At 33.6% G+C, this 13931-nt stretch overlaps 3 protein-coding genes across 3 annotated transcripts in view; 1 reads left to right on the top strand and 2 right to left on the bottom strand.

The window, feature by feature from the left end:
- LOC117988904 (uncharacterized) overlaps window positions 1-3595 on the bottom strand; it is a 65794-nt gene extending 62199 nt beyond the window's left edge. Inside the window, exon 1 of the mRNA XM_069503497.1 lies at window positions 3228-3595. Within this exon, the coding sequence (XP_069359598.1) occupies window positions 3228-3282 (55 nt within the window). The 5' untranslated portion in view covers window positions 3283-3595. The remainder of the gene's footprint in view (window positions 1-3227) is intronic.
- A 3854-nt stretch (window positions 3596-7449) lies between these two features.
- Window positions 7450-9580, bottom strand: LOC117988902 (cyclin-dependent kinase 2-interacting protein). Its single transcript, XM_034976183.2, has 4 exons — window positions 9270-9580; window positions 8942-9181; window positions 8463-8621; window positions 7450-7591 (listed from the first exon to the last, which is right to left on the bottom strand). Exons 1-4 carry the CDS (start codon window positions 9343-9345, stop codon window positions 7461-7463), a joined length of 606 nt encoding a protein of 201 aa, XP_034832074.1. The 5' UTR covers window positions 9346-9580; the 3' UTR covers window positions 7450-7460.
- A 739-nt stretch (window positions 9581-10319) lies between these two features.
- On the top strand, window positions 10320-12035 carry Polr2D (RNA polymerase II subunit D). The gene is made up of 3 exons (XM_034976186.2): window positions 10320-10651; window positions 10727-10907; window positions 11801-12035. The coding sequence occupies exons 1-3, from the start codon at window positions 10591-10593 to the stop codon at window positions 11973-11975; spliced, it is 417 nt and encodes a 138-aa protein (XP_034832077.1). The 5' UTR covers window positions 10320-10590; the 3' UTR covers window positions 11976-12035.
- Window positions 12036-13931: the final 1896 nt, after the last annotated feature.

The raw sequence follows: 13931 nt of genomic DNA, 5'->3' as shown, positions 1-13931 counted from the left end.
AAATAATTACAATTTAACTAAGTAGAGCTAATCTATCAGTAATAATGAGTTTAAATTAAATACCTACAGGTACGCGTCATCACGAAGCTAATTTTCCGCTAGTTACTTATATTATTTGTTCTATTAAATGCTCATTTAAATGTATTTAAAAGATAAGAAGTAAATAAGAATCTACGTGATACATTTAGATAATAAATTTTATCTTAAATCGTGTCAATAAGTACGAGCATGATACATAGATATCATCTATTGACTAAGCTTTCTACCTGCTTAGGTACCTACAGAATAGAAAGTGTTATATTTACATACATTACCTATATAAATAATAAATATATTTTTTATTCAATTAAACTTTTACAAGTACCTAGGTACTTTTGAATTATCGAATGCATCTGCCACTGGTTCGGAATGCTTTTCCTAACGAGAAGAACCAGCAAGAAACTCGGTGGTTGTTCTGGTCAAATATTTGATAAGCAATATTATGCCATATATAAAATAGTAATTGCAGTCCCGCGCATTTCTGGAACCTACTCGGTGGCTGGAACGAACTGCAGGTCAAATCCACGCTCTTTTATAATTTACATTTCATCATTTATTTTTCGAAATTATCACAAATTTTCTACTGAGTAAGCTCTGTGATTAATTTGTAAATAGGTACGATAAAATTTACAATAGAGATACCTACTTAGATATTTGCACATGACTCGTCAGTCACACAAGATGGCTGTAGACTATTTTTTACGTCAATCATGCTAAGCCGGTGCAAATATTGAATAGCAAAATGGCAATAAATATTTAAGTAGTAACTAGGTACCTACAAGAGTTAAGCTTGAAACAAATACATCACGCGACGGCATCGTGACGATTACCTACAGCATGTATGTACCTAAGTAAATAAATAAGCTAAGTAAGCTGAGTTCCATGGGTGAGACGTTACATGGATGATGAAACGCGAGCGTACCTACACACTTGTGATGTGTACCTATAGGTCAAAGTATTTAGTTAAAAAAGCCATTTGCTTGACTGCAATCACACCAAGCTCTTAAAGCTTAAGGTAGAGCGCGGCTGTCTAGAGGGTGCAAAGCAAAAGAAGTTGTCCAATTTGAACTCTGAACACGAGGCGTGTGACTACTTACCCATCGTACAAAAACAGATCACAGATCAAACTCTTGGACTTAAAAAGTCGAAATGAACGAAGGTTAAAAAAAAACGAAGGTGCCCTGTAGATAAGGTATTCCTGGTCTACATTATAAAGGGAATATTCGTTCATTTTGCCAGGTTTTTCGAAATTCCCACGGGGTAGGAAATGAAGATTTAAATACTTTAGCAGCCGCGGGTAATCACTAGTCATATAATAACGAGGATAAGTGAGTATGAAACAAAAAATTGGCATTCAGTAGAGACTGCAAGACAGATTAAGTTAAAACTATGAAACTTTGTTGTGTTTTTTTCGGATAATTCCAAACTTGTTGAAATATCAAAAATTAAAATCGTTAAGATTAAATAGTTTAGTTTTTGTATCTATCGGCGCTCCGAGCACTATTATCATTAGCATGTCGGTGACGCGGCCTTGAAGTTTTTACCCATCCCAAAATCGTCGAACGCGCCTAGAGAAGTTTTAACTTCAAAACTAATCTACGTTGCGTTGAGCGTTTCAGTCGCGCGTCCTGTTTGTTTCAGGCTTCAAAGTACTCGTGTAACTACGTCGCACAGTTTACATGTGACTCTATTGTCGTAAATTGACATTGTTAATTTTATGTTTAGGATGATTAACATTCTGTTATACACCAGTCACGCTGCAGTGTCTTAGGTGTAACGCACACTGACAGAGCCGAGGTAATGCGCATTCCTAGATACAATATTTACTTTAGCACAACGGCAAGCCGAGTTTTGTTTTCAGTACATCAATTTTAAAAATCGGTGATAGCTTAGTGGTTAAGACATCCGCATCCCAGTCGGCAGGTCCGGGGTTTGAACCTCTAACATTTTGGAGTAGGTAATGTGCGTTTTAGGCAGTTTTGAGCACCTATCACTTGCGTAAATGGTGAATAAAAACATCACGAGGAAACCTGCATGCCTAAGAATTCGCCATAATGTTTTCAATGGTGTGTGAAGTCTGCCAGTCCGCACTAGGCCAACGTGGTAGACTATAGCCAAACCCTTCTCATTTTGAAAATAGTACTGAGTCCGCGTTGAGTTGATAATGATGATGATGATGACATCAGTTTCAACGGTATGTCAAAGTATTTATACTTAGTTGAACTTTACTTGTCATCAAACAAAACACGCCATGTTTTAAAATGCTGATCTTACAACTAATTATTGTAAGATCAGCATTTTATTACATGTACACTACATTATTTATTACATGTGTATTATTTTACACTCAAAGTAATTAGCTGCTGAAAACCTTTAGAGGTTTTCAGCAGCAAATTACTTTTAGTTATATTAAAATCGGTCCAGTGGAAATTCCACGCGACAAGTGAGGCTCGTAGCAAAAGCTACGAGGAGTGCTACGACAGCTACATTTTATAATTTATTATGAGAGCGAGTGGAGACACAGTACCTACTAATTTACTTAGACAAATTATTGTTAGTAGTTTAAACAGTAGCATGTACTTTAGTACTTTTGATAGATAAAATAAATTATAATAAGTATGTAAGCTTAATACGTACCTGTCTTTAAATAAATAATTTAATGCCTTCAAATTGAACCGCGTCATAGTGCCAGTTACACATACCTACACATAATAATATTATCATATTATGTATGTCTATCTATTAATTTCTAGAGATTCATGTTTCCTGCGTCTGATCTGTATCCGTTCGTATCGGATTGCCGTCTCATCGGACTATGAGTGATGGAACAGAGAGTATATTCTGTGTTCGCGCAATAACTCCTGCGCAGATGGCTAATCTCTGTGAAGATTGGCCGCGAAATTTGGTCCGGAGTGCATTATCCATACTAATATTATAAATGCGAAAGTGTCTGTCTGCTAGCTTTTCACGGCCCAACAGTTCAACCGATTTTGATGAAATTTGATACATAGTTAACTTACATCCCGGGGAAGGACATAGGCTACTTTTTATAGAGTTCCCAAAGGAGAAAAAAACCTAAATCCACGCGGATGAAATCGCGGGCATCATCTAGTCATTTATATTTGTTGAGTTATTGTGTCTCGGATAAGGGCAGGTACTTACTAGTGTATACTAACAAATATTCTTACCTTCAGAGTCTTTCCCAGCGCCAAGAACGTAGGCACTCCTCAGAAGATGTGCCATAATTACCTAGTTTATGATTTTCAATGCTGAACGGGTGCAAATTTTGAGTGTACAGTATGATAACATAGATTCCAACCTTGTTACATAGATGTTGCGAAATAATTACTATACAATACAATGAAACTAAAATTTACTACATAAAACAATACACGATTATTTTGGACAATTACGTCGAATCTACCGCACTATAGTCGGCTAATGCAGTAATCGGCTACATCTCTGCTGCGAATTTAATAAGAATATCACGATCCCGTAATATGAAAGCCTCGTATAGTTAGAAACGTCAACAGTATACAAATGATGTGGCGAGAGCGCTAACCGAAATTATAGGCTGCGCTCTGCAAAGGAATAACAAAAACAAAAGAGAAGAATCATATACTTATAACTTCTTTTATATATGTTAAAAAGGGCTGAGACGATCTGGTATTCTAATGAAATATAAAACGACAGCTGACTGAGCTTGCTAGACTAAAAATAAACATGGCTATTTAAGTTGGAGGATTTTTCTGATTATATAACTTCGTACGAACATCACTAGCCATCTAATAAAATAAACTATCAAAATAGGTGCCTACTTAAGAGTTTAAAGTTCTTTCAAAGAGGCATTCGGGTGTATTTAACTTAATATCTCTGTAGAAGATATAAGTTAGAAGTATAGCAAATAATGTACTTATTATTAATTTAAATCGCACTAATTAACCAGGCTTTTGTTTTATTTACTTACCCACTTTACTTTTATCGACACCATATGATTTTAACAGTGTAAAATCAAACCACAATATTAATTTAGGAATGACTCTACATATGCTCCAGTTCTTGCAAGGTTAAGAAACAATAAAACTGACATGGTTATCATATTTGAGATGTGCGAGTAAACATGCTGATGATACTTAGATAGATGCGAATATTCAGTGTGTACCTAGTACCTACCTACTGCTGTATATTATGTAGTTTCTTTTGCCTTCTAGATTTACTACATAGATAGGTAGCGTATACCTAAATAAATTCATTTTTTCCTAGCTTCTAAGTAGGGACATGCTTATCTAAATTAATCATTATTTTATATTGTTTAAAATGATGATTATGATTTTTCTCTATAAAAAATTACGTTGGTAAAAAATAAAATCATATAAAGACAACTCTATGTATTTTCTAGTTCATTAAAGTAAGAAACAATGTTTAGCGGCGGTCAGAGCAGAGGCGTGAGCAAACACAAACCTACCTGTATTGTACTATTATATCTTCTGTGCCTGTGCCTACATTAAGTATTTTTTAAACGTTTAGATATAAGTTGGAACTTAAATATTTTATGTCAGTAGGTACCTGATGTATATAGGTGACTAGGTAACGTAACTGATTTAGTTTTATTGATGGAAAAGGAACCCTTATAGGATCTCTTCTGTCTGTCCGTCTGTCCTGTCTGTCAACAAAACCTATAGGGTACTTAACTTCCTGTTGACCTAGAACCATGAAATTTGGCAGATAGGTAGGTCTTATAGCACAAATAAAGGAAAAATCCGAAAACCGTGAATTTGTGGTTACTTCGCAAAATAAATTAAAATGTGTTCATGAACAAATAATAATAATTAGTATTTTCAATTTTCAAAGTATAATAACTATACCTACCAAGTGGAACATCTATCAACAAATCGTAATAAGTACGTAAGTGATAAATATAGGTGGAAATCAAAAAGGCACCCTCGCACGCCCCATGGGGATTACAAATTGACCTAAATTCTAAGGAAAAACCGGCGATTTTACACCCCATTAACTTTAGGAAGAAGGAAATAGGTACCTCCAGTTTTTATATTCTGAAAATAAAAACGTCGTCGTCTATTTAAATCATGTCGGTATACTAAAGTAGGACATCCATACCAAGCTGGTACATCATTAAAGACTTAAATGTGTAGAGGTCATTTCATATAATTTGACGATTTCGCTAATTCTTTTTTTTATAATATTCCTTGAAGTACGAGCACGTACAAGGATGCTTCATACGGAGAGAAAAATTTAAAAAATTGCCTGAAAAAGTCTAAAAACAACACTTTTCTATTGGGTCTGTTAGGCGGTAATAAGTTCGCCGGGTCAGCTAGTTTTGAATAAAATATTAGACTTTGACTTGTATTTTGCTCGCAGAATTAAGGTAGGGACAAAATTGTAACTCAGAATTGCCATGGATAGTGCCATTTTTGTATTCACCGTGCGATACCTTCCTATACTTTTAGCGAACAAAGTCGCGAGAAAAAGCTAGTAGACGTATAAATAAATAGGCAAGTATCTACACGAGTAACATAATTATAGATTATAGTATGAAAATTCGTAATATTGATCGAAAGTCTATTTTGTTTACCTACTGGCTACCTTAGTTAGTACTAAGGTGTATTTTAAGTTGCTATCTACATGAAAATAATGGTGTTTTAGTGTAGGTCGCTATGGATACAACCTTGTTAACCCCACGTCCATTACCCATAGCTTGCCTATTATATCTACAGTAGGTACCTATCCCTGTAGCCTGTAGCCTATAAGTAGAAGTTCAAGGCCCTAATTACATCGTAAAAAGTTAAAAGTAACGAAATGGAGAAAGTGGGTAGGAAGTCGGGAGGAGGTGGCTACCTACAGCTAACACATAGAAATAAATGGTATCTACCTACTTAATACTTAGGACCTATCAAACATGCGGCTTAGGTATTAAGTAGTAGGTAACTATTTATAATGGCGCAAGAATAGACCTAGCTATTATCCAGAATCCGTGGAAGCAGCAACGGCATCCTGCGCATGATAGCTGGTAAGAATACAAACCTTAAGACCCCCTCCTCTGATCACTAGAAATAGAAAAGCCAGATATCGACTTTGAAAGATTTTGGCTCAATCGCGAAGGTTTCCAAAAATAAAGCCAATTTCAAAAATTTGTAAGACACAAATTAAAAAAGGCACTTTTAAAATAACGATTTTGTACATAGGTACCCTTCTTAGGGTTCCCGAAAGGTTTCAACGGGACCCTTTTACTACAGTTTTACGATGTATGCCGCTGGCCATCCGTCCGTCCGTATTTCATGAATCGTAAGTTGATTCTTAGGGTTCCGTACCTCAAAAGGAAAAACGGAACCCTTATAGGATCACTTTGTTGTCTGTCTGTCTGTCCCTATGTCTGTCAAGAAACCTACAGGGTACTTCCCGTTGACCTAGAATCATGAAATTTGGCAGGTAGGTGGGTCTTATAGCTGGCTTTAGGGGAAAAATCTGAAAACCGTGAATATGTGGTTACATCACACCAAAAAAATTAAATTGTGGTCATAAACTAATAATTAGTATTTTCAATTTTCGAAGTAAGATATCAAATGGGGTATCATATGAAAGGGCTTCACTTGTACATTCTAAAACAGATTTTTATTTATTTTTAGGTAAAATAGTTTTTGATTTATCATGCAAAATGTCGATAAAATACGATTGAAATACGGAACCCTCAGTGCGCGAGTCTGACTCGCACTTGGCCGGTTTTTTTCTAAATGACCATCTTGAAAATTAAAGTGTTATTTCTTGTACGATGGCATGGAAGTTGGAACCCTTTGTGTGCGAGTCCGGCACGCACTTGACCGGTTATTTTCTCATTTTGTTCCTAGACGTTTTTGGCGGGCAGAGGTGAAGCACGCAATGTTCGATTAGAATCTTCACTTGAAAACGCGATCTCTAACTACCTTGTATATTCATTAGTAATCAGTAGTTTAAATCTTTAAGTTTTGTGGTCCCAAATAAAAAGGATTATTGTTTTGAAGTACACATTTATAATGCGTCCAAAGTAAGAAAGGGAAAAGCTTCCGCCATATTGTGACTTAGCTAGAAATATATTTTAGTATATTTTCAATTGTTTTTATAGGATTATAAAAATTTTTATTGAAACAAAATATTTTTACGTAGTACATATTTCTAGCTAAGAGATCAGGACATGAAGGAAATTTTTTCTCTTAGTTTGGATGCATTCTTTCCAAGCTCCTCGGAAGGCGAGACTGAAATAGCGTACTTTGACTTTGCTCAGACTTAAATTTTAGTTAAAATGAGACAGATTTATGCCAACGATATAATGCTGTCTCGTTTTAACAGTCTTAAATCTGAGCAAAGTCAAAGTGCGCTCTATAAACCTTACCTCTAGGAATAAATTAAAGAAAACAATATTAAGAAAATTATGTAATTCCTACTAATCCAACTTCCGCAAATAAATAAGAATTTCCCTCCATGTTAAAGTAGGCTTCGAATTCCCAAGCGCTAGCATAAACTTCAATTAAATTTTCATCTCTACAATGCGCAATGTTTTCTGAAACAAAAAAAATGTTTTTTAGCCAAACTAACAAAATACTCTGCCTGGGTAGAAGTAAATAGGCTACTTGACAATTTTTTTAAGTTGGTCTTAAATGGTTAATATTTGTCCATTTGTAAACAACAGTATAACCACAGGGTTATACTGTTGTTTACAAATGCATGACGTCAGAGCAAAGATAATCTATCGGCCAAACATGGCCGACAGTGTTTTCACCTGTCTAAGAAAAATATTTTTTTAAATTAAAGTTTTACGGTTTTTAGGGCGCAAAAAAATATAGTGTTAATTTTTTTGATATAATAGGACAAATATTAACCATTTAAGACCAACTTAAAAAAATTGTCAAGTAGCCTATTCAGGAAGGGGTGGGACATAATATAACAGGGTATAGCCCATTAAGCAAACACCTTTTCGTTATATGTAGTTATCACCAACACTGTGCAGGGCCTGCATGGAGGTAGATAAAACGGAACCCTTATCTGTCTGTCTGTCAAGAAACCTACAGGGTACTTCCCATTGACCTAGAATCATGAAATGTGGCAGGTAGGTAGGTCTTATAGTTGACATTAGGGGAAAAATCTAAAAACCGTGAATTTAGGGTTAGATCACACAAAAAAAATTAAATTGTGGTCATGAACTAATAAATTAGTATTTTCAACTTTCGAAGTGAGATAACATATCATATGAAAGGTCTTTACCTGTACATTCTAAAACAGATTTTTATTTATTTTTATGCACCATAATTTTTGAATTATCATACATAATGTCGAAAAAATACGACTGTAGTACGGAACCCTCATTGCGCGAGCCTGACTCGCACTTGGCCGGGTTTTTTCATGCTAAGATGAAACTGTCTTGATTATCGTACCTGTTATGATTTGTTTTAACCTAAGTTCCTTTTGCAATGTGTCACACACTTTGTCAATGTTTTCAGATATTTCACTGACCAACCAAGTGTTTATGACAGGTTCTTCGCTTGACTGTAATTTGGTTAATGCTTGCATTTGATACTTTATTATTACAGCTCCTGTAAAATTTTTTTTTTAATCCATAGAAATTGGTGATATTATATTATGTAAAATGAAATAGATATATGTTACACTAGCTTATGCTCGCTACTTCGTCCGCGTGGACTACACAAAATTCAACCCCTAAGGGGATGCCCTTAGGGGTTGAATTTTCAAAAATCCTTTCTTAACGGATGGCGACTTCGTGAAAAATCAAAAAGTTCCCATGGGATTTTAAAAACCTAAATTCACATGACAAACGTTGCAAGCATCATCCATTTTTGGGCAGCAGCCTGCATCCCGATCATAAATACTAAGTTAATAATATGAAAAGAATAACCTTCAACTATATCTTTAAGAGCATCCAATGATTGCAATAAGCTTTCAGTGAGTGGTTTAATTTGATGGGGATAATAGTCATCTTCACACTCTTGCAACTTCAACGAGGTTAAAGATTTGCATATTTGTACTCCTTTTACTCTTATACTTGACCAATCATTTAAGAGACGATGAAGATTTGATAAATGAGTGTAAACAGTCTTCGATATACCAGGACTATCTTTGTTCGGGCTGGTAATTTCTAAAACAATAAATTTAAATATCATGTGAAACCATGTGCAAGTATTGATTAAGAATTTAAATTTTACTAAAAAAAAATTAACACCTACCCTTCGGACTAAAGTGGAAGTTTAAATTTTGCGCACTTTTAGATGGAGTTTTCGACATAGTTTGTACTTTAAACATTAAATTATTAAACTAATTAAATAAAGACTAATACATCATCAACTAGTACAAAAAACTTTACATTAACATTACTTTCATGACGTTATACTTATTTAGTTAAATAATTATTATTAAAGTTATTCTAAAACCACTTTGAAAATAAATAAAAACCAAAGAGATTATAAATATACAAAAAAACGAAGAATAGGTTTTTTTTTAAATTTATTTTATGGCCCTGGATCAGACCTTTAAGGCCTCAAAGAATAGATAATTTAATATGACCCCAGAGCTGCTTGCACTTTGGTTATGTTGGCAGCACTGTGTTTCTGTCAATGTTAGTGTCGTAATGTTGGTTTTGAAGCATTGCCTTCATTTTAAACATTTTTGGTTTTGTATGGAAGTCATATCATATCTCTAACAACGTAGTGATTACCTGTGATCGTAGACGGAGTAGAAAATCTAGGCAAAGGAACGTTTGCTTTCTCATTCACACTAAAAAGAGAGCACAGATAAAGTTACTAATGTGATAAACAGAGATGCAGCTAACCTACTTTTTGTCCCTTATTGTGTAACCGATTTTTTTCAAGGAATACAACTTTAGTTGCAAAACAAATTTTGAGAATTCGTTGCGTCATTGTATTTCTCATTAGTTATTTACTTGTTTTCACATAAAAACTTTTAATACAAATATTGTTGATGGGTTAATACAAATATTGACTACTAAACAATGGTAATTGTCGTGTTATTCATCGTTACTTCGTGCTATCGCTATCTCAGTCGCGTTACACGGTACATTAGTCTAGCTTTTTATTCAGTCTACGTTTCAAGACTTTGTTCTCCAACAGCGCTCCCCTGTCAATGTCATTTAAGTGCCAAGAGACTAGAGAGGTTGTCGCACATTCGCACCTTTTATCTTTTATTTCTATGGGTCGGTGATTCGCATATAGTTAATGCACATAGTGTTCATTCTGTGGTCATCAATCATAATCTTTTATTTCTGGTCGGTGATAATTACCACAGAGTACTTTGTAATATATGATAATTACCAATAGAGGGTTCAATTTAAATATTATATTTATCTTGCCGTTTTTGAATACTTAAGTGCTAATAACTAACTTTTGAACATTTAAGAATATTAAAACAAGATTAATTTTACATACAATGAAGTCTGAAAACGTGTAAATAGTGGTCAATAATTCTAAGTTCCATTAGTTGTTGAAATTTAACTGTGTTTTTTGGAATAAAACAAGTGTCCTACTTTTTATAATGTCTGGGCCGATTCAGGATGTCGTGGAAGAAGATGCAGCAGATTTGCAGTTTCCTAAAGGTAAAGTGAAGCAACATTTATTAAGATGTTTATGTAAACAATTGTTTATTTTAATGAATTTAATTTTTTATTCAGAATTTGAAAACGCTGAAACTTTACTTATATCAGAAGTTGATATGTTGTTGGAGCATAGAAAGGCTCAAAACGAATCTGCCGAAGAAGAACAAGAGTTTTCTGAGGTATTCATGAAGACCCTGACATACACAAACATGTTCAAAAAGTTTAAAAACAAAGAAACTATTACTGCTATCAGAAAGTGAGTACCTATTTATTCTTGGGTATGTTTTGCGTTCGTGCAATCAGTTTAGTTCCTAGGTAAACACAATTGTTGAGTGCTAGAGATCTATTTAATATGTAACTATGTATAAGAGGTCTTATCGTACGCGACAGGTCAAGATGGCAATCAGGGTGGGGACGCCCCGCACAGCCCCCGCGCTAAGCCAGTGTGGGTAAGTGCAGGTGTGCAGGGTGACCCCCTACTTGACCTGTCACAAACTATACATATCTAACCTATCTGCATCGATCTGGCGGTCTGTGCTAATTATTCTGCAAATTGTATGGGCAATTGCTTGCCAAATTTGCTTTCAATTATTATGGAGTTGCTGATATATTCAGTCATGTGTTGTTTGCTAGCTATAAGTACAACAATGTAATGCCACTTTCACAGGCATATAACTGCACTAGCTTATGTCCATGTGGACTAGCAAATTTCAAGACCCTATTTTACCTCCTTAGGGGTTGAATATTCAAAATCCCTTTCTTTGCGGATGTATACATCATAATAGCTATCTGCATGCAAAATTTCAGCCTGATCCATCCAGTAGTTTGAGCTGTGCACATCTTTTATATATTTGGATAATATGAGGCATAAAGTGTTAATCAAAATCTAAAAAGTAAAATCAAATCTGTTGAAAACCAGCATAGCATATAAGCAAAGGTCCTTATTGACTTCTGAATAATTCTTGGGGTTAGAGAGTAAAAAGTTTAAAGAGAGATAGAGAATAAAGCATAAAGAAAGATAGAGAATAAACTTAATTTGTTATTAAGTTATTTGTTAATTACCATTTGTTTACTTAAATGACAAAAGTAATTAGTTATAAGTTATCACCAGTTCAAGGTAATTACTTAACTTTTCAAATAACTTTTCAGCCTTCTACAGTCTAAAAAGTTACATAAATTTGAAATTGCAAGTTTAGCCAACTTATGTCCAGAGACACCTGAGGAAGCCAAAGCATTGATTCCATCTTTGGAAGGCAGATTTGAAGATGAAGAGCTCAGGATACTTTTAGATGACATACAAACTAAACGTAGTATCCAGTACTAGTATAATAATACTATTTATATTTGTTAAGGAAAATATATATTGTTCTTACTAAACAGGATATTGTGTATATTTTGGTGTACCTTCCAAATTAAAAAAATCCCAAACACACTATTTTAAAATGTGACCAAAGACAAACTTTTTGGTAACATTTTAGTATATGGTTGTAAATATGTTGTTAATACAACATATTTACAACCATATTCACAATCATTACAGTGCAGAAAATATTTTACATTAACAATAGTAGGTAAGTATAATGATTGTGAATGCAGGTGTAAATCTTTTTGTATTGTCGAGCTACTTTTACTATTGAGGAATATGATTGAATTAAATGAAAAACGAGTATTTTAAATCAGTCTGTATATTGGATATGTCTGCAATACAGCAAGATACATTACAATGAAAACAGGTAAAATGGATAAAATATTGGAAACAAAAATAGTAATTAGAATTTCTTCTTTGAAACAAAACTATAATAAAACCATTCTTATCATTACTTAAAATCGATACTATTATTATTGATGTTAATTAATGCCTCTAAAAACAAGCCTTTTGTTGAACATTGCATGTAAAAAAAAATTAAAGAATTTTTCAATAAACCTCAACAATTTTAGAAAACTAAAACTCAACAATCCTTCCATAATTTCTTAATCACTAATTTTAGAGTCGCCTAAATATTATTCTTTAACAAAATGCTGAACAAAAGGCTTGCTTATTTATAAACTTATCTCAATGGGCACTTTTGGTTTAGTTTTATGTTAGTATTTAATCTAATATCGTAGTAATAAAAATTACAAACTTATGAATCATCTAAAAGCAAACTTTAAAATAATATTAACCATCTATAAAAGAACTATCAAATCTAAGGTTCTAGCAAATTTATTTTTATGTTACATCATCTCGCACTCCTACCCTGAACATACAAAAATATCTTTATGTACTTTAAAATTCATTCATTATTGTACACAGAGTTGTTTCACTTGTGAATATGGTTTACAAATGTGAGCTCAAGAAGTAAACTGGGAAAGGCAGTTGATGAAGTCAAAAGGTTCTATTCTAGTGTACATTTACCTTGAACAGGACTGGTCACTGCCTGCTAACAACAAACTCGACTTGAGGCGAGGACCTAATTTTTTGTTTAGGCTAAGTAATTAAATACTTCCTCCATTATACAACTCGACTCTTACAATATTAATTGATGGATAGGATTAATGGAATGTGGAAACAACTCTATATAGAACATTCTTACATAAAATTAATCGGTAAGGGTACCGTTTTATAGCACACATTTATTAACAGCTAGTGTTTTCGGGTCACCTAAACTTACTAAATCTTAAAATGAGTAACGACATTGGGAAAGATAAATCCTAAAGTACAACCTGGACCTGTGACATAAATCTAAACATTGTAAGTCATTATGTTAGTAAAGCATAATTTGGGTATCTATTAACATCTGGAAGCTAACAGGAAGCGATGTGAATAAAGCTTACGACGATTACAGAACCTGTACAATTGTTTATATGTGTGCAACTAAAATAATGTAAGGGTTTGTTTGGAGGAAACAAAATAAAGTCACAGATTCACGACGTATATACGGTTCGGTAGAATATGTGTCAACATTACAGCTAGATATTGCACTTATGAGAGAAATCTACACAGTAATCCGGTTTTTAAATACTGGCTCGGCTTTGTATTCCATATTTAAATGAACTTCTTATTTTTGCGCAGCATAAATTACTATTACCATTACAATATTTATTACTAATGATCATGAAATCATAGATGAGTTTTATTGGCTTTATTATAATACTACTGAATAATTTTTAAGTATCTACATACATATTGTGTACTTTATTTAAAAAATCCAAACAATTTGTACATAATCAAAACTTTTTATTAGTTTTGACTGTCACAAATATACAAATAAACTTAAAAAAATGCCATCATGTTACCGCA

The sequence above is a fragment of the Maniola hyperantus genome, chromosome 15, assembly GCF_902806685.2.
Source record: "Maniola hyperantus chromosome 15, iAphHyp1.2, whole genome shotgun sequence".
Lineage (NCBI taxonomy): Eukaryota > Metazoa > Arthropoda > Insecta > Lepidoptera > Nymphalidae > Maniola > Maniola hyperantus.
This window is presented reverse-complemented; position numbering and strand designations above follow the sequence as displayed.

What these genes read in the sequence shown, in the direction of transcription:
- LOC117988902 (XM_034976183.2), bottom strand. Translation starts at nt 9,345, where the DNA reads ATGTTTAAAGTACAAACTATGTCGAAAACTCCATCTAAAAGTGCGCAA. An exon ending in TCTTAAAGATATAGTTGAAG is followed by an intron (nt 8,622 to 8,941) that starts GTTATTCTTTTC and finishes AAAATTTTACAG; the next exon opens with GAGCTGTAATAATAAAGTAT. An exon ending in GTTAAAACAAATCATAACAG is followed by an intron (nt 7,592 to 8,462) that starts GTACGATAATCA and finishes TTTTTGTTTCAG; the next exon opens with AAAACATTGCGCATTGTAGA.
- Polr2D (XM_034976186.2), top strand. Translation starts at nt 10,591, where the DNA reads ATGTCTGGGCCGATTCAGGATGTCGTGGAAGAAGATGCAGCAGATTTG. An exon ending in AGATTTGCAGTTTCCTAAAG is followed by an intron (nt 10,652 to 10,726) that starts GTAAAGTGAAGC and finishes TTTTTTATTCAG; the next exon opens with AATTTGAAAACGCTGAAACT. An exon ending in ACTATTACTGCTATCAGAAA is followed by an intron (nt 10,908 to 11,800) that starts GTGAGTACCTAT and finishes ATAACTTTTCAG; the next exon opens with CCTTCTACAGTCTAAAAAGT.